This window comes from Pristiophorus japonicus, chromosome 13, assembly GCF_044704955.1.
Source record: "Pristiophorus japonicus isolate sPriJap1 chromosome 13, sPriJap1.hap1, whole genome shotgun sequence".
NCBI classification, from domain to species: domain Eukaryota; kingdom Metazoa; phylum Chordata; class Chondrichthyes; family Pristiophoridae; genus Pristiophorus; species Pristiophorus japonicus.
In genome coordinates this window covers 5056081-5081750 of record NC_091989.1, presented here as the reverse complement: position 1 = coordinate 5081750, position 25670 = coordinate 5056081, and the positions used below count along the sequence as shown (strand labels likewise).

The window sequence follows — 25670 nt, the reverse complement described above, 5'->3', positions numbered from 1 at the left end:
GGTATACCACTGCAGGGAGCAGCGTGCGCCGGTATACCACTGCAGGGAGCAGCGTGCGGCGGTATACCACTGCAGGGAGCAGCGTGCGGCGGTATACCACTGCAGGGAGCAGTGCGTGCGACGGTATACCACTGCAGGGAGCAGCGCGCGGCAGTATACCACTGCAGGGAGCAGCGTGCGGCGGTATACCACTGCAGGGAGCAGCGTGCGACGGTATACCACTGCAGGGAGCAGCGTGCGACGGTATACCACTGCAGGGAGCAGTGCGTGCGACGGTATACCACTGCAGGGAGCAGCGCGCGGCAGTATACCACTGCAGGGAGCAGCGTGCGGCGGTATACCACTGCAGGGAGCAGCGTGCGGCGGTATACCACTGCAGGGAGCAGCGTGCGACGGTATACCACTGCAGGGAGCAGTGCGTGCGACGGTATACCACTGCAGGGAGCAGTGCGTGCGACGGTATACCACTGCAGGGAGCAGCGTGCGGCGGTATACCACTGCAGGGAGCAGCGTGCGGCGGTATACCACTGCAGGGAGCAGTGCGTGCGGCAGTATACCACTGCAGGGAGCAGCGTGCGGCGGTATACCACTGCAGGGAGCAGCGTGCGGCGGTATACCACTGCAGGGAGCAGCGTGCGGTATACCACTGCAGGGAGCAGCGTGCGGTGGTATACCACTGCAGGGAGCAGTGCGTGCGGCGGTATACCACTGCAGGGAGCAGCGTGCGGCGGTATACCACTGCAGGGAGCAGCGCGCGGCGGTATACCACTGCAGGGAGCAGCGCGCGGCGGTATACCACTGCAGGGAGCAGCGTGCGGCGGTATACCACTGCAGGGAGCAGCGTGCGGCGGTATACCACTGCAGGGAGCAGCGCGCGGCGGTATACCACTGCAGGGAGCAGCGTGCGGCGGTATACCACTGCAGGGAGCAGCGTGCGGTATACCACTGCAGGGAGCAGCGCGTGCTGCTGCAGGAGGGCGATGGCTGTGAAGCCAGGTCACTGATTGCAGTGCGGGCAGGCACAGCAGGAGGGGCGAAGGAGCAGCGAGAGTCCGTAGAGGGAAGTGACCGGGGCCCAGGAGAGGCGTGAATCTGGGGCCCAGAAGAGGCGAGGGCCCAGGGGCAGCACGGGCCCAGCCCACACTGCGATATGTGTGCGCACTGGGTCCGTGCAGCAGAGCTGGTCTCCAGTCGTCCTGGGTAATCCTTGCCACTGGACCAAGACCTCGCTCTGTCAAGCCCGTGTGGTGGCTGGTGTGCAACGGTCACCCCACGTTAAAACAATCCACCCACAGGCATCTTCCCCCCCTTCAACATGTAGTTCAGGATCTGGAATATTAGGTCCTTCATTGAAACACCTGTGAACTCATCCCTTTTTGGCGTGGAAACAAGTCATCCTCGATACGAGGGACTGCCTATGGTGATGATTCCATGTGTACCGAAACTCCATAAGCATGAATGGGAAAGCCCTGAAAAATACAACGACACTCAAAATAAATATAAAACATCCCATATTTAAAATGAATTTAAATGGCATTTAATTAAATATTTAAAACAAATAATAAATTGCATTTTTTTTTACATGTTTTAAAGAGGACTAAAAATAGACTTGCCTTACTAAGTGTGCAAGGTTTTTAAATGTAGAAATTATTGATAATATTTTATGTTTGTTTTTTTAAACTCTAACGCTGGCAAAAGCAGGATTTGAACAGGTGTAAGAATTCCACGGGCATTCGCTGGGCATTCCACGGGTATTTGCTGGGCAGAGGTTGGGCAAATTGCCGTCTCTCCGCCCGCAGGGGCCCCTTTCCCGGAGCAATTCTTCCCAGAGAATTCTTGACAGATTGCAGTTCCGGGGTTCTTGTGCACGTGCTTTGCGGCCCCTGCAGGCAAGTACGTACCTCGTATTCGCAGATTACAGCCCATTGTGTTTTATCTTGGTCCGATATACCCCGTGTTACACACATTTGCCCCATATTACATTCTGAAGCAAAGCGGTGTGACTCAAATTAAACTGTGAGGCCGTCTGGAGAAAAGATTAACACCACACAGGCTCCGTGCTGCGACGCTTCAAATCACCTGGGAATGGGACCTGCGCTACTTATTCACTTTATTCACACTCCGCTGTAACAAGGCTACAGGTCACAAGTGACCAGGTATCAAAGCCAGGCTCCCCACTTTCATCACCGGTACCATCTCTCCAGAACTGAGTCAAGTCTGGAATATGAGCAGCTTTCACTGAGGATGTTAATTACTGCGAGATTTAGATTCCAATCTTTGAACAGCAACAGAAAGGATTGTCTCTTGTGAAAATCAAGTCTTAAATTACTTCAATCTGAGGTTTGCAAAAGGCCCAATTACTTTTACAGATCCTCACGGCGATGGATTCTATATCGGCGCAGTTGCGGACAAGAAATCCTATTATTTATTTTCCAAGTGAATTTGTAGCCAAGCCAAGCAGTGCAACAATTTTATATTACAAACAGAAAATAAACGAAAGACTTGCATTTATATAGCGCCTTTCACGACCACCGGACGTCCCAAAGCGCTTTACAGCCAATGAAGTGCCTTTGGATTGTAGTCACTGTTGTAATGTGGGAAACGCGGCAGCCAATTTGTGCACAGCAAGCTCCCACAAACAGCAATATGATAATGACCAAATAATCTGTTTTAGTGATGTTGATTGAGGGATAAATATTGGCCCCAGGACACCGGGGATAACTCCCCTGCTCTTCTTTGAAATAGTGCCGTGGGATCTTTTACATCCACCTGAGAGAGCAGACGGGGCCTCAGTTTAACGTCTCATCCGAAAGACGGCACCTCCGACAGTGCAGCACTCCCTCAGTACTGCCCCTCCGACAGTGCAGCACTCCCTCAGTACTGCCCCTCCAGTGCAGCGCTCCCTCAGCACTGCCCCACCGACAGTGCGGCGCTCCCTCAGTACTGCCCCTCCGACAGTGCGGCGCTCCCTCAGTACTGCCCCTCCGACAGTGCAGCACTCCCTCAGCACTGCCCCTCCGACAGTGCGGCGCTCCCTCAGTACTGCCCCTCCGACAGTGCGGCGCTCCCTCAGCACTGCCCCTCCGACAGTGCAGCTCTCCCTCAGCACTGCACTGGGAGTGCCAGCCTGGATTTTTATGCTATGCTGAAAGCACACACAGTGGGTCAATCAGCAACTGTGGAGAAAACAGACAGGTTCACGGAAGGGCTCTAGCCCGTCTGTACAGGATTTGTTGCGTTTCCCCTCCCCTTGTTGATTTCAACAATGTTATCCCTCAGCTTGTGTTAGCAGCGAGGAGTGAGATTTGCTGCAACGCTGCCTGCACTGTAGCTTGTGGGGGGGGGGGGGGGGGGGGCGGTGACTCATTTCTGGTTTTTATTGATTACGGGCGATAGCCCCCTATCACAGGACGATGTGATACCGTTGTTCGAGAGCCTGTGGTGAGCGTGTTGCTGTGTGAAGCGTTGGAGCTGTTATCTGCAGTAAATGTTGACCTGCATCGAATTAAATTCAGTCTTGTTTGGCGAGATTGGTTTGCTTTGGGATTGTTTATATCGTAAGTAAGTAAGCGAGTGAGTCGCTTCGGGTTCAGCGCACAGGATTCCCTCTTTTTGATTCGTCCATCCTCCCGGTTCAGGCACCAATGAAAGAGTGCAGCACAATCAGGCCGCTTACCACGTTACTCAGTTTTTCCTGTGCCACAGCACTGTTTGGAAGCGTTCAGTGACGTTCATTCCTACCCTAAAGATTTTCAGCACAGGCTCCAATGCAAAAGTGTCAGCTGTGGCTCAGTGGGCAGCACACTCGGCTCGAGTCAGAAGGTCGTGGGTTCAAGTCCCACTCTAGGGACTTGAGCACAAAAATCTAGGCTGACACTTCAGTGCAGTGCTGAGGGAGTGCTCCACTGTCGGAGAGGCAGTACTGAGGGAGTGCTGCACTGTCAGAGGAGCAGTACTGAGGGAGCGCTGCACTGTCGGAGGGGCAGTGCTGAGGGAGTGCTGCACTGTCAGAGGGGCAGTACTGAGGGAGCGCTGCACTGTCGGAGGGGCAGTACTGAGGGAGCGCTGCACTGTCGGAGGGGCAGTGCTGAGGGAGTGCTGCACTATCGGAGGGGCAGTACTGAGGGAGTGCTGCACTGTCAGAGGAGCAGTACTGAGGGAGCGCTGCACTGTCGGAGGGGCAGTACTGAGGGAGTGCTGCACTGTCGGAGGGGTGGTACTTAGGGAGTGCTGCACTGTCGGAGGGGCAGTACTGAGGGAGCGCTGCACTGTCGGAGGGGCAGTACTGAGGGAGTGCTACACTGTCGGAGGGGTGGTACTGAGAGAGTGCTGCACTGTCGGAGGGGCAGTACTGAGGGAGCGCTACACTGTCGGAGGGGCAGTACTGAGGGAGTGCCGCACTGTCGGAGGGGCAGTACTGAGGGAGCGCTGCACTGTCGGAGGGGCTGTCTTTCGGATGAGAAATTAAACCGAGGCCCTGTCTGCTCTCTCAGGCGGATGTAAAAGATCCCATGACACTATTTTGAAGAAGAGCAGGGGAGTTATCCCCAGTGTCCTGGGGCCAATATTTATCCCTCAATCAGCATCACTAAAACAGATTGTCTGGTCATTATCACATTGCTGTTTGTGGGAGCTTGCTGTGTGCAAATTGCCTGCTGCGTTTCCCGCATTACAACAGTAACTACAAGTACTTCATTGGCCGTAAAGCGCTTTGGGATGTCCTGAGGTCGTGAAAGGCGCTATATAAATGCAAGTTTGTTTTTTCCTTTTTAACTATCATTCCTAGTTCAGTACTGACCAGAAAGAATTCTTAAAACCACCCAAAATCATGTCCTGGGGAAAGAAAGCCTTCTGTCTGCGTTGATGACTGTACAAGAAAAAACATGAGAGGGAATATAGACAAAGAAACCCTTGCGATGTGCATGTCGATGGCTGCTGTTAGCAAAAGGAGTTCTTGATGAGGATTACTTATCATATTGAATTAAAACTCATTGGCCCGGGTCTCGGGGTTAAACCACTTCTGTGGAAATCTAATCCGTTGCTAGATTAGAGCCTTGCACCCTTCACAGTGTCATTAAATCACCTCACCTCTCTGTTGTCTCGCTCGGCTTGTGACCCTCCAATTCTTCGCCTCCTGACAACTCACTGATGTAACCCGACTGAAAGGGCCTTCGCCAGACCACAAGCAGATTAAAAAACCTGAGGAACTGCAGCTCTGTGCTTCGCTGACTATATCAGGCCCCATTTTATACGGATCTGCACGTCTGCAATTCTTCCAAGCAACAGAAAAATAGATACTGTAAATCAAATCATTCTTCGCTGGGTGAAATCTTCACTACAGTCAGCCCAACAAAGGATTTGTGAGGCTTTAATTTCGTGCCTGGCTACCTTTGACCTTTCTATTTGCACCAAGCAAAATAGTTCTGATGGTTTAATTTTCCTGACAACAGAGCACACAAAAATAGGACCATGTGCAAATTACACAGGATTATACGGGATATACGGCCCAGAAACAGGCCATTGGGCCCAACCAGCCCATGTCGGCGTTTATGCTCCACTCGAGCCTCCTCCCGTCTTTCCCCATCTAAATCTATCAGCATAACCCTCTATTCCCTTCTCCCCCATTGGCTTGTCCAGCCTCCCCTTAAATACATCGATACTATTCGCCTCAACCCCTCCCTGTGGCAGCGAGTTCCACATTCTCACCCCTCTCTGGTTGTCTTATGAAGAAAGGTTGAGCAGGTTGGGCCTCTACTCATTGGAGTTTAGAAGAATGAGAGGTGATCTTATTGAAACGTGTAAGATTCTGAGGGGACTTGACAGGGTAGATGCAGAGAGGATGTTTCCCCTCGTGGGAGAATCTAGAACTAGGGGGCAGAGTTTCAGAATAAGGGGCCGCCCATTTAGGACCGAGATGAGGAGGAATTTCTTCTCTCAGAGGGTCATGAATCTTTGGAATTCTCTGCCCCAGAGAGCTGTAGAGGTTGGGTCATTGAATATATTTAAGGCGGAGATAGACAGATTTTTGAGCGATGAGGGAGTGAAGGGTTATGGGGAGCGGGCAGGGAAGTGGAGTTAAGGTCAAGATCAGATCAGCCATGATCTTATTGAATGGCGGAGCAGGCTCGAGGGGCCAAATGGCCGACTCCTGCTCCTATTTCTGATGTTCTTAATCAAAAGTTTCTTCTGAATTCCCTATTTGATTTCTTGGTGACTATCTTATATTAATGTCCTAATTTACAGCCATTCATTTCCGAACTCTCATTCCTATAGCCACCCTCGCTGCATGTAATTCCTAAAGCTCTTCCACCTTCATTTTGAAAATATGTTGAATAAAACGGAACACTGCAAAACATTAAAACTTACACGAATATATTCCAGCAGTTGTGTCTCCGATCATTTAGTCTCCCTTTATACTAGAAAGCTACATCTTCGTAACCAACATCTTTGCAGGAATCCTGCTATTTGTAGAATCGTCTGCCGTGATATAATTATGCGCACACAGAGCTGTCACAGCAGAGTTCAAACAGTGATCAGGGCTGGGGATCGGGAGCCAGGCCGTTCAATGGAGTCCACGCTCTCATTGCTGGAGGCACCAGCTGGACACTTTCAGCCTTGGCCACAAACCCTCCATTCAGTTAACTGCGACTCCGGGAGGAGCTCCTCAGCCACAGGGAGAAGACGGTTGAGGAGGATTCTAGTGATGACTTTCCCAGTGGCCGACAGCAGGGAGATTCCTCTGTAGTTGCCACAGTCGGACTTGTCCCATTTTTTAAAAGATGGTCACGATTACTGAGATCTCCCGGCATGCTCTCCTCCCTCCAGATGAGAGAGATGAGGTCATGCATTTGTGCCAATAGTGGCTCTCCGCCATACGTTAGTGCCTCAGCGGGGATTCCATCCGCTCCCGATGGCTTGTTGTTCTTGAGCTGACGCATGGCATTTCCTACCTCGTGGGGTTTTGCTGAGATGGTGGTGGGTAGCATGCTGTGACAGAGACTGTGATTCCCCTATTGGACTGTTCAGTCACCTGAGAACTCACTTTTAGAGTGGGAGCAAGTCTTCCTCGATTCCGAGGGACTGCCCGTGATGATGATGATTCAGTTAACTTAACACAAAGCAAGTAATGTTCGCCTCTCGAGGCTGATCCTGCTGAGATCTCTGCGCTCCGTCTATTACGGCCTCTTGCATCCCTGATTTTACCGTCTCACCAATGGCGGCCGCCTCTCTACCTCGCTTTCCTCCTTTAAGACGCTCCTTAAAACCCACCTCTTTGACCGAGCCTGCGCTAATATCTCATGTGGCTCGGTGTCAAATTTCGTTTGATATTCGCTCGTGTGAAGCGCCTGGGGACGTTTCACTGCGTTAAAGGCGCTATATAAATGCAAGCTGTTGTTGTTGTTGATGATTAAATGGCCCCGGATCATAAACTAAGATGATTTTCCTGAAAATCCAGTTTCATCAAAGTGGTAAGTGGGCGGGTTGGAGGGATTCACACTTTCAACACTGTAACGACCCCCATGTTCTCAACCCACCCGCTTTTTTAGGTTAAAATTCCCGCAGAGTGTTTCCACTTGTGGGGAAGACCATAACTAGAGGCCATCAATATAAGATCGTCACCAAGAAACCCAATGGGGAATTCAGGAGAAACTTCTTTACCCAGAGAGGGGTGAGAATGTGGAACTCGCTGCCACAGGGAGGGGTTGAGGTGAATAGTATCGATGTATTTAAGGGGAGGCTGGACAAGCCAATGGGGGAGAAGGGAATAGAGGGTTATGCTGATAGATTTAGATGGGGAAAGACGGGAGGAGGCTTGAGTGGAGCATAAACGCCGGCATGGACTGGTTGGGCCGAACGGCCTGTTTCTGGGCCGTATATCCCGTGTAATCCTGTGATCAGCGACACCAGCATCAAGTAAGAAACAAGCTTCATTGTGGGGTAAGCTGGTGCCGGAGGGCACGAGAGCACCAACACACTGCCCCATGGAGGGGTGATGCACTCCGCGAGCTGCGATTCCCCCTCTGTTGAGTTACAGATCCCAGTTTTGAAGAGGCATCAAACTGAAGATATTGGAGGGAGGAAAAAATCAGGCCCCGACCTGCTAAAACCGTGATATTTTACAGCGCTGAAGGAGGCCATTCCGCCCATCATGTCAGTGCCGGCTTTTTGCTCAAGCAATCCAAAACTAATCCCACCATCCTTCACCCTCTCGCTGCAGCAATCAATCTTTCTCTACTTCAAATAATTAGACAATTTTCCCCTAAAAGGAGCAATAATCTCTGCCTTAATCACCCCGTGTCAGCCAAGGCTCAGTGGGCAGCACTCTCTCTTGCCTCTGAGTCAGACGGTTGTTGGTTCAAGTCCCACTCCAGGGTCTGGAGCACAAAAAATCTAGGCTGACACTCCCAGTGCAGTGCTGAGGGAGTGCCGCACTGTCGGAGGTGCCGTCTTTCGGAGGAGATGTTAAACCGAGGCCCCGTCTGCTCTCTCAGGTGGATGTATTTTGAAAAAGAGCAGGGGAGGTGTCCTGGGGCCAATGTTTATCCCTCCTCTAACGTCACTAAAACAGATTATCTGGGTCATTATCACATTGCTGTGTGTGGGAGCTTGCTGTGCACAAATTGGCTGCCGCGTTTCCCACATTACAACAGTGACTGCACTCCAAAAAGTACTTCATTGGCTGTAAAGCGCTTTGGGACGGCCGGTGGACGTGAAAGGCGCTATAGAAATGCAGGAATTTCTTTCTTTTCAAACTCCTCACTTGGGAGAATCGTGGAATCGCAGAAGGAGGCCTCATTTGGTAGGTGCTGTGCTTGGGTATGGGGGTTGGGGGCTGAGACCCCGAGAAATTTCCTGGGTTGGATTGGCTGCAAAAGAGAGACAGAATGTCCGAGAGTGCTGCTTCTCAGCGGCTCTGACCAGGAGACGACTGGGTGCGGGGGTCGGGTGGGTGAAGGGGTGATCGGGCCTGGGCGGAGCTGCTTGAACAACGTCCGGGCACTTTACTCTCGGGCCTCTCCTGTGAAGAAAGGCGGGCGGGAGAGCCGGTCTACACTCAATCCAGCACCTTCTGGAGCCCAGCACAGAAAACTGCAGCAGAGGGGAGGAAAGACTTAAAAATAAAAAAAGCTCGATAACTTTGTGAAGAATCTGCTCCAGTCAGTTACAGAGATGTTGTTTTTAAATTACAGAATTATTTTCTCAACCACGAGCCATGTAGAGTGTTTCTTTAAAAAAAAACTCATTTTAACGTAACTGCGTGGGCTATTTATCATATTTTCCCCCTCGAGTTTAATCTCATACATATTAATAGAACAATTATGTTTATCCATAGGTATAGAAGCTTTAAACACTGATAATTGGGTCTGGCTGAGTCTATTTTGCGGTATAATGTAATAACAACGTCTGTTCTCGGAAATCAATTGGACACCATCAGGAGCAGCCGTTTGTTTCCTGTGAAAATGAACATTTGGATCCCGGCGTGAAAGACGCAGGGTGGGAAATTCGGACGCTTAGCGCCCCCGGAAAGGGCGGAAACAGGGTGGGGGGGCGGGCTGAAGGGGGTCGGAGCCGCGAGTCCCAGCGCCCCCTGGTGACAGAGCCAGGGAATGTCGGCGGGCAGAGCTATCCCGGGGCGCTACGGGAAGGAGCGATCGGAAAAGGTTAAGTTAAATTTAATATTTCTCTTGATTTTATTTTTTGCGATCCGCCGGCATTTTGTGTGGAGTCATTTATTGGGAATGTTTTTTGGTCCTGATTTTCTTTGTCCTCTCTCGGGGCGCTCCGAGACCAGCTCTCTAGCCCGGAACATTCTGTCGTTCAGCCGGCCTAGCGCCCTGAGACACGTCTCTCCCCCAGCGCTCCGCCCCGCCCCGCCACACACTCAGGGCCCAGAAAACCCAAATTGTTGACTGCCGACGCAAACCATTTCCCGGCGCAAAATGTACCGGCCCGCCGCCGTTCGCGCCCCGATTAGCCGCCAGACGAAAATCCGGCCCACAGAGCGTGCCGGCTGACCCTTGCCGATGGCTTCACTGCGTCCACCCAGGGAAGCACCTCCAGGCTTAGGTCAGGGGTCAGTGCAGAGCTTGCTGACCGCAGTCACGGAGCAATTGGCGGGGGGGGGGGGGTGGGGGGGCAGCGCCATTCACCTCCGAACCCCCTGAGCGACGAAGAGGACGAGGAGGGTTCCTGCTCCCGCTCACCATCTAGTGCCCCCACCCCCCCACCCCGCCCCCGCTGGAGGCGCACTGGGCCGACACTGGGCCTGAACCTGTGGTCGGCAAGTTTGGGACTTGGCTGAACCCCGAACTCGCGATCGGTCACGTCCCACCTTGGCAGATGATCTGCTCCGACTGTGAAATCCTCACCCACTGGCACAGAGCTGGCTAGTTGCCCACCAACTCGGAATAGGCACCGTCTCAGGATACAGGGGTCGGCCATTTCGGACCGAGACGAGGAGGAATTTCTTCCCTCGGAGGGTGGTGAGTCTTTGGAATTCTCTGCCCCAGAGGGCTGTGGAGGCTGAGTCGCTGAGTATATTCAAGACCACAGAGCGATAGATTTCTGGGAATGAAGTGAATCAAGGGATGTGGGGATCGGGCGGGAAGGCGGAGTTGAGATGGAAGATCAGCCGTGATATTATTGAATGGCGGAGCAGGCTCGAGGGGCCCAATGGCCGACTCCTGCTCCTAATTCTTATGTTCCGCCGCCCAGCGATTGCACAGTGACATTCTACGGTGGGTGATAACGGGCGCAGGAGCCGTCATCCCCCGCCACACTGCTGACCCCGCCTTCAGGGCGCCTGCACGCGGCCTCCCACAGCCGAATAGTTTGTGGGCACTCGCCCGTGCGTGAATACTAGCCACTCGGGCACAGTACTGCAGAGTGACCGATACACGTGGCACTGTCGGAGCAAGCGGTCACATCGTCCTGAGAGCAGAGGAGGGGAGAAAACCGGAGAGCTAAATATATGGAGAGGTGAATATTTCCAAAATATCCTCACTTTCATGTAATAAAGTCAGTAACTTTTCAAACTGATCGCCCATAATCAAGGTACTGAAGTTAAATTATAAAGTGAGGCAATGCAATAACTTGTATTTATATAGCGCCTTTAACGTAGTGAAACGTCCCAAGGTGCTACACAGGAGTGTTATCAGACCAAAAATTGGGGCAGATAACCAAAGAGGTCGGTTTTAAGGAAGGTCTTTAATGACGAAAGAGAGGTAGAGAGGCGGAGAGGTTTAGGGAGGGAGTTCCAAAGCTTGGGGCCCAGGCAACAGAAGGCACGGCCACCGATGGTGGAGCGATTATAATCAGGGATGGTCAGGAGGGCAGAATTAGAGGAGTGCAGACATCTCGGGGGGTTGTGGGGCTGGAGGTGATTACAGAGATAGGGAGGGGGCGAGGGCCATGGAGGGATTTGAAAATAAGGATGAGAATTTTGAAATCCAAGCGTTGCTTAACCGGAAGCCAATGTAGGTCAGCGAGCACAGGGAGTGATGGGTGAGCGGGACTCGGTGCGAGTTAGGACACGGGGCAGCGAGCACAGGGGGTGATGGGTGAGCGGGACTCGGTGTGAGTTAGGACACGGGGCAGTGAGCACAGGGAGTAATGGATGAGTGGGACTTGGTGCGAGTTAGGACACGGGGCAGCGAGCACAGGGGGTGATGGGTGAACGGGACTCGGTGTGAGTTAGGACACGGGGCAGCGAGCACAGGGAGTTATGGGTGAGCGGGACTCGGTGCGTGTTAGGACACGGGGCAGCGAGCACAGAGGGTGATGGGTGAGCGGGACTCGGTGTGAGTTAGGACACGCGGCAGTGAGCACAGGGAGTGATGGGTGAGCGGGACTTGGTGCGAGTTAGGACACGGGGCAGCGAGCACAGGGGGTGATGGGTGAACGGGACTCGGTGTGAGTTAGGACACGGGGCAGCGAGCACAGGGAGTGATGGGTGAGCGGGACTCGGTGCGTGTTAGGACACGGGGCAGCGAGCACAGGGGGTGATGGGTGAGTGGGACTGGGTGCGAGTTAGGACACGCGGCAGTGAGCACAGGGAGTGATGGGTGAGCGGGACTTGGTGCGAGTTAGGACACGGGGCAGCGAGCACAGAGGGTGATGGGTGAGCGGGACTCGGTGTGAGTTAGGACACGCGGCAGTGAGCACAGGGAGTGATGGGTGAGCGGGACTTGGTGCGAGTTGGGACATGGGGCAGCGAGCACAGGGGGTGATGGGTGAGCGGGACTTGGTGCGAGTTGGGACATGGGGCAGCGAGCACAGGGGGTGATGGGTGAGCGGGACTTGGTGCGAGTTGGGACATGGGGCAGCGAGCACAGCGGGTGATGGGTGAGTGGGACTCGGTGCGAGTTAGGACATGGGTAGCCGAGTTTGCAGTAGCTAAAATATGTGTGAATTGTACAGCAATTACTCTGAATAAACATCAGTGTATTAGAACATTTATGGGTTTAATTCCTAATCTATTCCCACTGGACACGTTAAACAGTTGTCATAAATTCTTTTCTTGTGCTTTTTTAGTACAGGTGGTGATAAATTAACGCAAACTCACATTTACGTGAACGCATGAACGAACAGTGCTAAAAGTAGCACGCGGAAGGAATGTTTGGACACTAAGGGAACAAGAGATATGGGGATCGGGCGGGAAAGTGGAGTTGAGGTCGAAGATCAGCCGTGATCTTATTGAATGGCGGAGCAGGCTCGAGGGGCCGAATGGCCGACTCCTAATTCTTATGTTCTTAATCAAATGCTCAAATATTCCAGAAAATCCATAAACATCGCTTTTTCTAGACTCATCTTTTGTTTCCTAACTTGTCCCATTACCACCTCAATTCGGCCCATCATCCCTTGTGTCTCTCTAATCTCTCCTGTCTTCCACCCTATCACTGACCTTCCCTTTTGTTCTTTCCCCCCCTCCCCCTTTCAGGACCCCCCGCCCTTCCTTAAGTATCTGTTACACCTCAAACATTCGCCGGTTCTGACGGAGGGTCAGCGACCTGAAACGTTAACTCTGTTTCTCTCTCCACAGATGCTGCCCGATCCGCTGAGTATTTCCAGCATGTTCTGCCTTTCTTATACTGCAGTGTGGCGTCCAAAATCCGGAAATCTCGGGACAGGAGGCCGTTCCAGATTCTGGGTATTCCCGGATTTCGGAGCGTCTCTGCCTGGGCCGAGGTAGGTGGGGTCGGGGGTCGGGCGGCCAAGGCGGGGGAGTCCGGATTTCGGAACATTTTCCAGTTTCCCGACGACCCCGCCACGGACCGGCCCGGATTCCGGAACATTCTGAATTTCCGGAACTCCGGATTTCGGACGCCCAACCTGTATTCTCGCTGAAGGTTTTCGGTTGTTTGGCCCACTCTCTGGCCCGATCGGGCCTCGCTCGCCCAGTGGGAGGGGAGGTTGAGGGAAGGTAATCAGCTCCGAGGATCCTGCCCGAGTTATTTTAAACGTACCCCGAAGGGGATGCACGGCATTAGCTCGATGCCGACGTCCACACACCACAATCGCTCCATTATATTCAATATTCCATCTTCAAGACCACAGGGCGAGGCTCCAGGCTGGCGATAGGTAGGAGGTGTGTGGAAGTACTGTGGGGGGAGCGTCATATGGTTTCCAGTTTGGGGGGGTACGAGAGGGGCTGCTGTGAGATTATTGGGGCGGGAGGTCCTTCAACGAGGGAGCGGTGAGAGCGAAGTTCTCAGATTCAGAATGGAATGTTGGAAATGGGGTGTGACAGCAGTGGGGGGGGCGGGGGGTTACTGGGGGGGGGGGTTACTGGAGGGGGGGGGTTTACTGGGGGGCGGGGGGGGAATCCCTGGAGATTAGGAATAGTGGGGGAGGAGGGTCTCAGAGTCTGGGGACACTGGAGTAGGCGTTGTGCATGTGGGAGGAATGACGGGTTTGGGACCAGCAGATAGGGAATGGGAACATTTGGGCAGTTGGAGAGCAAAAAGACTTGGATTTACACAGCGCCCCTCCCTCAGTACTGCCCCTCCGACAGTGCGGCACTCCCTCAGTACTGCCCCTCCGACAGTGCGGCACTCCCTCAGCACTGCCCCTCCGACAGTGCGGCGCTCCCTCAGTACTGCCCCTCCGACAGTGCACCGCTCCCTCAGTACCGCCCCTCCGACAGTGCGGCGCTCCCTCAGTACTGCCCCTCCGACAGTGCAGCACTCCCTCAGTACCGCCCCTCCGACAGTGCGGCACTCCCTCAGTACTGCCCCTCCGATAGTGCAGCGCTCCCTCAGCACTGCCCCTCCGACAGTGCAGCACTCCCTCAGTACTGCCCCTCCGATAGTGCAGCGCTCCCTCAGCACTGCCCCTAATCAAACCCTTTGTCCTCCTCTGCTGAGTTCTAAATGTCTCCCAGTCCCCGGATTCGCTGCTATTTCTGGCCAATTTGTATGCCACTTCCTTGGCTTTAATACTATCCCTGATTTCCCTTGATAGCCACGGTTGAGCCACCTTCCCTTTTTTATTTTTACGCCAGACAGGAATGTACAATTGTTGTAGTTCATCCATGCGGTCTCTAAATGTCTGCCATTGCCCACCCACTGTCAACCCCTTCAGTATCATTCGCCAATCTATCCTAGCCAATTCACGCCTCATACCTTCAAAGTTACCCTTCTTTAAGTTCTGGACCATGGTCTCTGAAGGTTCTGGAAGGAATGAGGAGCGTATGGAGGAGGTGCTGTGCCGTGGCAGTAATGAGGGAGGTGAGAGGGGACTGAGTGCTGTGGCGAGAAGGCTTGGCTTGGTGCAGAGCTGGGATTCTTAAACCTGCCCTGAACTGGGAATCCTCGGTCACCTAATGCGGATAAAGTGCTTACATCACAAAAGCACATGAAGCACTTGAAATTCCAGCCGGGGTCAGACGACCAGGATGCCAACGTTCGCGCATGGCGACACTGTGGATGGGCAGCGTAGCCCCAAAGAAATTACAGGTAACATCGCTGCTACTGTGTACATGTGTGTACATGTGTGCACCTGTGTGTACATGTGTGCACCTGTGTGTACCTGTGTGTGTACATGTGTGTACATATGCCACATAACTGGTTTATCGCTCAGTTTGTCTGTTACACTCGAGGATTAGGTGCACAAGATGATTAAAGGGGCTGATAGGGTAGATAAAAACCACTTCCTCTGGTGGGTGTGTGCGGGGGGCGGAGCCCAGAACAAGGCGGCATTAAGGACCTTAACATTGGAGCCCGGTCGTTCAGGGGTGAAGTCAGAGGGCACTTCTTCATACAAAGGGCAGTGGGAATGGGAAACTTGAGGCTGGGAGTCCAATGAAAATGTCAGAACTCTGAGATTGTTGGATCTTTATTAGGCAAGGCGGGTCGATGGAGTTAGGTCACAGGTCAGCCCCGATCTCACTGAATGGCGGAGCAGGCTCAAGGGGCTGAATGGGCCTCCTCCTGTTCCTGTGTAACAGGCTCGAGGGGCTGAATGGCCTCCTCCTGTTCCTGTGTAACAGGCTCGAGGCGCTGAATGGGCCTCCTCTTGTTCCTGTGTAACAGGCTCGAGGCGCTGAATGGGCCTCCTCTTGTTCCTGTGTAACAGGCTCGAGGGGCTGAACGGCCTCCTCCTGTTCCTGTGTAACAGGCTCGAGGGGCTGAATGGCCTCCTCCTGTTCCTGTGTAACAGACTCGAGGGGCTGAATGGGTCTACTCCTGTTTCTGTGTAACAGGCTCAAGGGGCTGAATGGACCTCCTCCTGTTCCTGTGTAACAGACTTGAGGGGCTGAATGGGCCTCCTCCTGTTCCTGTGTAACAGGCTCGAGGGGCTGAACGGCCTCCTCCTGTTCCTGTGTAACAGACTTGAGGGGCTGAACGTCCTCCTCCTGTTCCTGTGTAACAGGCTCGAGGGGCTGAACGGCCTCCTCTTGTTCCTGTGTAACAGGCTCGAGGGGCTGAACGGCCTCCTCCTGTTCCTATGGACTGCTGGCAGTATCGACAGTAAGAGGCTTTTCGACAAAGGTTTGTGGAGTTGATGACGACTGTATCAGGTAATGTTCGCAAAGAATAACTGCATGTCCCTTCAGCTGCCTTCCCAACACTCACTGATTTCCGGAACAATTATCTCCAGGGTTAAGAATTGATCGAGTGACAACAGCTGTGGCATAATCACACATAATCCAATCCAAACAGATCTCCAGGGATGATACGAGAACTGCGAGGGTATACCTATCGGAAAGGATCAACAGGCTGGGTCTCTTTTCCCTTGACCTAATAGAGGTCTTTAAAATTATCAAAGGTTTTGATAAGAGTTTAATAAACTTGCAGAATGGGCATATAATTGGCAAATGAAGTTCAACACAGATAAACGTGAGGTATTACATTTTGTTGGAAGAATAGGGAGATCACTTATTAATTACTGGGAGGGTGAGAGTCTGGGTGGGGTAGAGGAACAAAGGGATCTCGGATACAAATACACCAATCACTAAAAGTTACGACACAGGTTAGCAAGGTCATAAAAAGCAAACCAAGAACTAGGGTTTATTTCTAGAGATATAGAATTGAACAGTAGGGAAGTTATGCTAAACCTGTATCGAACCTTGGTTAGACCACACTTGGAGCACTGCGTACAGTTCTGGTCGCCATATTATAAAGAGGATATCGAGGCACTGGAGAGGCTGCAGAGAGGATTTACAAAGATGATGCCAGGAATGCGAGGGTATACATATCAGGAAAGGATGAACAGGCTGGGTCTCTTTTCTCTTGAAAAAAAGCTGAGGGGTGACCTAATAGAGATTTTTAAAATGATGAAGGGTTTTGATAGAGTGGATACAGAGAGAGTGTTTCCATTTGTGGGGAAGAGCATAACTAGAGGCCATCAATATAAGATCGTCACCAAGAAATCCAATGGGGAATTCAGGAGAAACTTCTTCACCCATAAGAGTCTACTCGGAACTCCTACACGGCAGGCGAGCCTCAGGTGGGCAGAGGAAACGTTTCAAGGACACCCTCAAAGCCTCCCTGATAAAATGCAACATCCCCACCGACACCTGGGAGTCCCTGGCCAAAGACCGCCCTAAGTGGAGGAACAGCATCCGGGAGGGTGCTAAGCACCTCGAGTCTCGTCGCCGAGAGCATGCAGAAAACAAGCGCAGGCAGCGGAAGGAGCGTGCGGCAAACCAGACTCCCCACCCACCCTTTCCCTCAATCACTGTCTGTCCCACCTGTGACAGAGACTGTAATTCCCGTATTGGACTGTTCAGCCACCTGAGAACTCACTTTTAGAGTGGAAGCAAGTCTTCCTTGATTCCGAGGGACTGCCTCTGATGATGAGAGGCCATCAATATAAGATCGTCACCAGGAAACCCAATGGGGAATTCAGGAGAAACTTCTTTACCCAGAGAGGGGTGAGAATGTGGAACTCGCTGCCACAGGGAGGGGTTGAGGCGAATAGTATCGATGTATTTAAGGGGAGACTGGACAAGCCAATGGGGGAGAAGGGAATAGAGGGTTATGCTGATAGATTTAGATGAGGAAAGACCGGAGGAGGCTCGAGTGGAGCATAAACGCCGGCATGGACTGGTTGGGCCTAATGGCCTGTTTCTGGGCCATATATCCTGTGTTGGATAAATTGTGTTCTTTATAAACGGACTGATGACGTTGCTATCGCTGGAGCATAAAGGCAAGTTTCCCCCCCCCTCCGACAGAAACAGGAATTCAAAATAAATATCAACCTTGTTGGAATTACTTGCTGCATCCTGCAAACAAACAGAGACACACACACGGACTCACAGAGACACACACAGACTGAGACACAGATTCACACACACACACACACACACAGACACTGTGTGAGTGTGTGAGTATGTGTGTGTGAGTGTGTGAGAGAGAGTGTGTGAGAGAGTGTGTGTGTGAGGGTGTGTGTGTGAGTGTGTGAGAGAGTGTGTGTGTGAGGGTGTGTGTGTGAGTGTGTGAGGGTGTGTGTGTGAGGGTGTGTGTGTGAGTGTGTGTGAGGGTGTGTGTGTGAGGGTGTGTGTGTGTGTGTGTGAGGGTGTATGTGTGAGTGTGTGAGAGAGTGTGTGTGTGAGTGTGTGTGTGTGTGAGTGTGTGAAGGTGTGTGTGTGAGTGTGTGTGTGTGAGGGTGTGTGTGTGAGTGTGTGAGTGTGTGTGTGTGTGTGTGAGGGTGTGTGTGTGTGTGTGTGTGTGAGGGTGTATGTGTGAGTGTGTGTGTGTGAGTGTGTGAAGGTGTGTGTGTGAGTGTGTGTGTGTGTGAGGGTGTGTGTGTGAGTGTGTGAGAGAGAGTGTGTGAGAGAGTGTGTGTGTGAGGGTGTGTGTGTGAGTGTGTGAGAGAGTGTGTGTGTGAGGGTGTGTGTGTGTGTGAGTGTGTGAGGGTGTGTGTGTGAGGGTGTGTGTGTGAGTGTGTGTGAGGGTGTGTGTGTGAGGGTGTGTGTGTGTGTGTGAGAGTGTGTGTGTGTGAGGGTGTATGTGTGAGTGTGTGAGAGTGTGTGTGTGTGAGGGTGTGTGTGTGAGTGTGTGTGTGTGTGAGTGTGTGAAGATGTGTGTGTGAGTGTGTGTGTGTGTGAGGCTGTGTGTGTGAGGGTGTGTGTGTGAGTGTGTGAGAGAGTGTGTGTGTGAGGGTGTGTGTGTGAGTGTGTGAGGGTGTGTGTGTGAGGGTGTGTGTGTGAGTGTGTGTGTGAGGGTGTGTGTGTGAGGGTGTGTGTGTGTGTGTGAGTGTGTGAGGGTGTGTGTGTGAGGGTGTGTGTGTGAGAGAGTGTGTGTGTGAGGGTGTGTGTGTGAGGGTGTGTGTGTGTGTGTGTGTGTGAGTGTGTGTGTGTGAGGGTGTATGTGTGAGTGTGTGAGAGTGTGTGTGTGTGAGGGTGTGTGTGTGAGTGTGTGTGTGTGTGAAGATGTGTGTGTGAGTGTGTGTGTGTGTGAGGCTGTGTGTGTGAGGGTGTGTGTGTGAGTGTGTGAGAGAGTGTGTGTGTGAGTGTGTGAGGGTGTGTGTGTGAGGGTGTGTGTGTGAGTGTGTGTGAGTGTGTGAGAGAGTGTGTGTGTGAGGGTGTGTGTGTGTGTGAGTGTGTGTGTGTGAGGGTGTATGTGTGAGTGTGTGAGAGAGTGTGTGTGTGAGGGTGTGTGTGTGAGTGTGTGAAGGTGTGTGTGTGAGTGTGTGTGTGTGTGAGGGTGTGTGTGTGAGGGTGTGTGTGTGAGTGTGTGTGTGTGTGTGTGTGTGTGAAGGTGTGTGTGTGAGGGTGTGTGTGTGAGTGTGTGAGGGCGTGTGTGTGAGGGTGTGTGTGTGTGTGTGTGAGGGTGTGTGTGTGTGAGGGTGTGTGTGTAGGTGTGTGTGTGAAGGTGTGTGAGGGTGTGTGTGTGAGTGTGTGTGTGTGTGTGTGTGTGAGTGTGTGAGGGTGTGTGTGTGAGGGTGTGTTTGTGAAGGTGTGTGTGTGAGTGTGTGTGTGTGTGTGTGTGTGTGTGAAGGTGTGTGTGTGAGTGTGTGTGTGTGTGTGTGTGTGAGGGTGTGTGTGTGAGGGTGTGTGTGTGTGTGTGTGAAGGTGTGTGTGTGTGTGTGTGTGTGTGTGAGTGTGTGAGGGTGTGTGTGTGTGTGTGTGTGTGTGAGGGTGTGTGTCTTTGTGTGTGAGGGTGTGTGTGTGAGGGTGTGTGTGTGTGTGTGTGTGTGAGGGTGTGTGTGAGGGTGTGTGTGTGTGTGAGGGTGTGTGTGTGAGGGTGTGTGTGTGTGCGAGGGTGTGTGTGTGAGTGTGTGTGTGTGAGAGGGTGTGTGTGTGAGTGTGTGTGTGTGTGTGAGGGTGTGTGTGAGGCTGTGTGAGGGTGTGTGTGTGAGGGTGTGTGTGTGTGAGTGTCGTGTCTGCTAAAAAAACACAGAATACTATTGATTCTGCTTCTAAACGAGTGCAGAGTAGAAAATAACCTTCAGGTAGAAAATCAGGGACTGCTGACCAACTAAGGGTTAATTTTAATTTTATTGCCTTAAACACTGCGTTGGGAGGGATTTTTAACGATTCACTTATATTTGTCTAGTTTTTAAATGCTCTATTAAGGCTGGACTATTTGGTGGAGGCTACACTACGAATATTTCAGCAAGTACAAAGGCACTGTGGTAATCAGACAGTCGTGCTGTTATTACACGAGGGGAACAGATCGGGGCTTTGTAATCGCTCCGACAGTGTGCATATTAACCAGAGTCTTATTGACGGGGGGGGGGGGGGGGGGGGTACATTATGCCCAGGCAGCCTTCCCTCACTGGTACAATACCGTGTTTAGAGCCGATACCATAACCACACAGTTCACTGTTTAAACCTTGTGCGGGGGAGCAGTATCCGTGCAGTCACAGCCCTTAGAATAGGAAGTCACCAGGTGACCCACACACTACATTAATCATTCACAGAGCTGCTGTCAAAGTCCTTCGGTATTTTTTTCACACAACCAGAGTGTGTCTCCACTACATCTGCATACTATCAGAATACTGAAAGGCCTCAACGGGATTTACAATCCTTTCAACATGGCTGCACAATCTGGGCAAGCAAATTCAAAAGCGAAGTCTCCCGGCGTTACTATGGTGAGCCACTGCTGGTATAGCAGGGAACAGATGAGTCACTTACACTGTGTTTGCATGTGTGTCTGTGTGTGTCTCTATGTGTATGCGCGAGTGTGTGTGTGTGAATGTGTATGTGTGTGAGAGTGTGTGTAAGTGTGAGTGTTTGTGTGTGTGTGAGTGTGTATGTGTGAGAGTGTGTGTCTGTGAGTGTATGTTAGTGTGTGAGAGTGTGTGTATGTGTGAGTGTTTGTGTGTGTGTGAGTGTGTATGTGTGAGAGTGTGTGTCTGTGAGTGTATGTTAGTGTGTGAGAGTGTGTGTATGTGTGAGTGTGAGAGTGTGAATGTGTGAGAGTGTGAATGTGAGAGTGTGTGTGTGTGTGTGTGAGTGAGTGTATGTGTGAGTGAGTGAGAGTGTGTGTCTGTGAGTGAGTGAGTGTGTGTATGTGTGTGTGAGTGTGTGTGTATGTCAGTGAGTGAGTGAATGAGTGAGTGTGAGTGTGTGTCTGTGAGTGAGTGAGTGTGTGTATGTGTGTGTGAGTGTGTGTGTATGTGAGTGAGTGAGTGAGTGTGTATGTGAGTGAGTGAGTGAGTGAATGAGTGAGTGTGAGTGTGTGTATGTGTGAGAGTGAGTGTGTGAGAGAGTGTCAAGTTATAATTTCAATCTCGCATCATTCCTGAATCACTGAGCTCCCAGCCGCTGCAACACTGCACTTCCCCAAAAAGATTGGGAATGAATAAAACCTACACTCTAAAAAAGAACTTAGCATACAGACACCTCGGCAAGAAGAGAAATTAAACCTTCCGAAACAATTAGCAAGACACCAGGGTAGTTGGGCGTTACGATCTCTCCTGTTAGACAGAAACGTGTTAACAAAAAGGAAATCAGCGTTCCGGCTCCTCAAACCGACCTTTGTTTTGCCGCCCGAGCTTCCAGTTTTAAATTCATTTCTTCAAACACTCCAGCTTTGCATAAATCAGATTGTTCTGGGATGCTCAAGTCTCTCTCTCTCCCCCCCTTTAAAATAAAATCCTAACAAGGCATTCTGTCAGCATTTGTGATACACCTTTAAACCCCTTGTCCCCCCCCCCCCCCCCCATCCCCCACGATTCAGTGTCTCGGTATCTGAGGAAAGGAGTTGAATGGCACCGTGTCCATTTGATGGGCATTTCCGAGGTAATTCGCAGCTTTAAATGCAAAGCGAGTGTAAACATGGCTGTCTACTGAGCCCCGGAATCCTCGCTGTGCAAACCTCCCACCTCCATTCACAGTGACAATATTCTCTCCGTGCACTCACTCTTTGCAGAATAACCCTCTGCTGAACACACTGCCCGAGTCAAGAGAGCGATTGTGGGACAGACAATAGCACAGGAAAGCAGCTCCTGCACTGCCACTGACTTTTTTAAAAATGTCATTATATATACTTTATTCATATAAAAATTTGCACGATACATTGGAAGGCAGTTCAGTGACACCAGCATTGCAGCTCCCCTCTCTCCCTGCAAGGTTAAGCAAGCTGGCTGCAGACAGTGTTCGATATCGCCTACCTTTGCACGCATCGGAGACAGGAGACCATCCATTTTCCAGTCTTCCCCCGCTGCCCAGCCGTGTTCCCTCGCCTCTCAGGCATCCCACGTGAAGGAAGACACGTTAATCGGCCTGTGATCTTCCCCATGTCAACCTGCCTAACTTGCACACGGCCAGCACTGCACACAGCCAGCGCTGGAGTCTCCCTCTCTCCCTCTCCGTGCAATGTGCCTGCAGCTATGTTGGTTCTCTCGCTCGCTGACAAATGATCCCTGTCTCACGCAGCGCCTACAACACAAGGGGGAAAGTGCTATCATCCAAGCCGCTGCCGTTAGGTCACAAGAGGCTGGCAGCAAGCTGCTTACTTTGCGCTATTATATTGATGATGAAAGGATTTTCACAGGCCCCAGCGGTTTTACCCCAACCCCACTTTGGTCACGGTGTCCCACCGTTGCGACTTCACACATGCGCTTCGCAGCGACTCAAGATATATTCGCAAGCGCGCGTCCTCTGTACAGCCGTCACCCCAGCCAAGTTTGCTTTCTTTATATTACAGCCGCTCGGTACACTTAATACAGCACCTCGCCACCTTCTCTCCTCTCCAACCCGCGCCTGCAACACAGTAAAACACCCCAAGGCAATATAACCTAAAGGGTACAGTCTTAAAGGGTGTGCATGAACAGAGAGACCTGGGGGTATAGGTGCACAGATCGTTGAAGGTGGCAGGGCAGGTTGAGAAAGTGGTTAAAAAAGCTTACAGGATCCTGGGCTTCATAAATAGAGGCACAGAGTACAAAAGCAAGGAAGTTATGATGAACCTTTATAAAACACTGGCTCAGCCCCAACTGGAGTATTGTATCCAATTCTGGGCCCCGCACTTTAGGAAGGATGTGAAGGCCTTAGAGAGGGAGCAGAAAAGATTGACGAGACTGGTTCCAGGGATGAGGGACTTCAGTTTCGTGGATAGACTGGAGAAGCTGGGGTTGTTCTCCTTGGAGCAGAGAAGGTTGAGAGGGGATTTGATCGAGGTGTTCAAAATCATGAGGGGTCTGGACAGAGTAGATCGAGAGAAAGTGTTCCCATTGGTGGAAGGGTCGGGAACCAGAGGACACAGATTTAAGGCGATCGGCAGAAGAACCAAAGGCGACATGAGGGAAAACGTTTTTACGCAGCGAGTGGTTAGGATCTGGAATGCGCTGCCTGAGAGGGCGGTGGAGGCAGACTCAATCGTGGCTTTCAAAAGGGAGTTGGATAAGTACCTGAAGGAAAAAATGTGCAGGGCTACGGGGAAAGGGCGGGGGAGTGGGACTGGCTGAGGGGCTGAGAGCCAGCACGGGCTCGATGGGCCGAATGGCCTCCTGTGCTGTAACCGTTCTGTAATGCTACAGGAACGATTATCAAAGAAAATTTGACACCGTGCCACATAAGGAGATACTAGGACAGGTGACCAAAAGAGGTAGGTTTTCAGGAGCGTCTTGAAGGAGGATAGAGAGGCGGAGAGGTTTAGGGAGGGAGTTCCAGAGCTTGGGGCCACGGCAACAGAAGGCCCGGCCACCAATGGCCAGGGAGCAGTTTTTTGAGGTCAAAGGGTCGGATCCTCTTCCTGGCGATGCCTGATATAGTCGAACAACCCGCATGCATTGGGAGGCAGCAAAGTAAACCGTTTTGCGAGGCGCTGCCCCCCCATCTCCAGAGGCAGATGGCTCGCCTTGCCTACAGGCCGGTGCTGCCCGAGGTCAGAGGTCCAGTGGGGAGCAATCCTCCAACACAAACGAAGCAACAGTCCCTAGTTATAAATCGTAGAAACTTACAGCACAGGAGGAGGCCATTCGGCCCGTCGTGCCTGTGCCGGCTCGGTGAGAGAGCAGTCGTGTTCAGTCCCACGTCCCTACTTTTAGTCCCTAACTATTTGTTACCTCTAGACTTGACTATTCCAACGCACTCCTGGCCGGCCTCCCATGTTCTACCCATCATCATCACAGGCAGTCCCTCGGAATCGAGGAAGACTTGCCTCTACTCTAAAAGTGAGTTCTCAGGTGAGTGTACAGTCCAATACGGGAATTACAGTCTCTGTCACAGGTGGGACAGACAGTGGTTGAGGGAAAGGGTGGGTGGGGAGTCTGGTTTGCCGCACGCTCCTTCCGCTGCCTGCGCTTGGTTTCTGCATGCTCTCGGCGACGAGACTCGAGGTGCTCAGCGCCCTCCCGGATGCTCTTCCTCCACTTAGGGCGGTCTTTGGCCAGGGACTCCCAGGTGTCGGTGGGGATGTTGCACTTTATCAGGGAGGCTTTGATGGTGTCCTTGAACTGTTTCCTCTGCCCACCTGGGGCTCGCTTGCCATGTAGGAGTTCCGAGTAGAGCTCTTGCTTTGGGAGTCTGGTGTCGGGCATGTGACAATGTGGGCGATGGGCGAGTGGGACCTGGTGCGAGTGATGCATGTCATGGTACATCAGTCATTGAAAGTGGGCATGCAGGTACAGCAGGCGGTGAAGAAGGCAAATGGCATGTTGGCCTTCATAGCTCGGGGATTTGAGTATAGGAGCAGGGAGGTCTTACTGCAGTTGTCCAGGGCCTTGGTGAGGCCTCACCTGGAATATTGTGTTAAGTTTTGGTCTCCTAATCTGAGGAAGGATGTTCTTGCTATTGAGGGAGTGCAGTGAATGTTCACCAGACTGATTCCCGGGATGGCAGGACTGACATATGAAGAGAGACTGGATCGACTGGGCCTGTATACACTGGAGTTCAGAAAAATGTAAGGGGATCTCATAGAAACATATAAAATTCTGACGGGATTGGACAGGTTAGATGCAGGTAGAATGTTCCTGATGTTGGGAAAGTCCAGAACCAGGGGTCACAGTCTAAGGCTGAGGGCTAAGCCATTTAGGATCGAGATGAGGAGAAACTTCTTCACTCAGAGAGTTGTTAACCTGTGGAATTCCCTGCCGCAGAGAGTTGTTGAGGCCAGTTTGTTAGATATATTCAAGAAGGAGTTAGATATGGCCCTTACGGCTAAAGGGATCAAGGGGTATGGAGAGAAAGCAGGAAAGGGGTACTGAGGTTGAATGATCAGCCATGATCTTATTGAATGGCGGTGCAGGCTCGAAGGGCCGAATGGCCTACTCCTGCACCTATTTTCTATGTTTCGATACTGGGGCCTGACACAGAAACGGTTTCACTCCCCAGCACGGTGATCGCTGAGCCTGATCTGAGCAGAACCTGCACAGGATGGGGCGAGGGAGGAGAAAGTGTATTTTGTGGGATAATGCAGATTTAACCTTTATTTACTAAATGTTATCTGTAAAGGCCGTTGCCATAGAAACAGCTGGAAGATTGTAGATATTTCAGCAGAAAGCACAGACTGCCGGCAGTCTCACTGTTGCCTGAACTTCACAGCTGAAATTCTTTTAACAATTTTAAAAGCAAACTGTGCGCCATGGATTTCCAAGCAGCATTGGTCGCAGGCTGCGTGTGACTATGTCTGGTGCTGGCTGTGGGTTACTGACCAGTGAGCCGACGGCTATTCGCCCTGCCTGTGTTATAAACTCCAGCTCTCACTCCCCCGCAACGCACTCGTGCTTTACTCTCCATCGGTGGCAAGGGGCCCACGGCGGACCGTGAGGGCTCG

The 25670-nt window shown here is 51.9% G+C and overlaps 1 protein-coding gene across 4 annotated transcripts in view; it reads right to left on the bottom strand.

Annotated features, from left to right (window-relative positions):
• frmd4a (FERM domain containing 4A) overlaps nt 1–25670 on the bottom strand; it is an 810443-nt gene that overhangs the window by 557509 nt on the left and 227264 nt on the right. The window contains exon 1 of one of the 4 annotated variants that reach the window (XM_070897083.1): nt 22066–22246. The exons of the other annotated variants lie outside the window; for them this stretch is intronic. Within the exon in view, the coding sequence (XP_070753184.1) occupies nt 22066–22098 (33 nt within the window). The 5' untranslated portion in view covers nt 22099–22246. Of the gene's footprint in view, nt 1–22065; nt 22247–25670 lie in introns of those variants that run through there. 4 annotated transcript variants of the gene reach the window in all.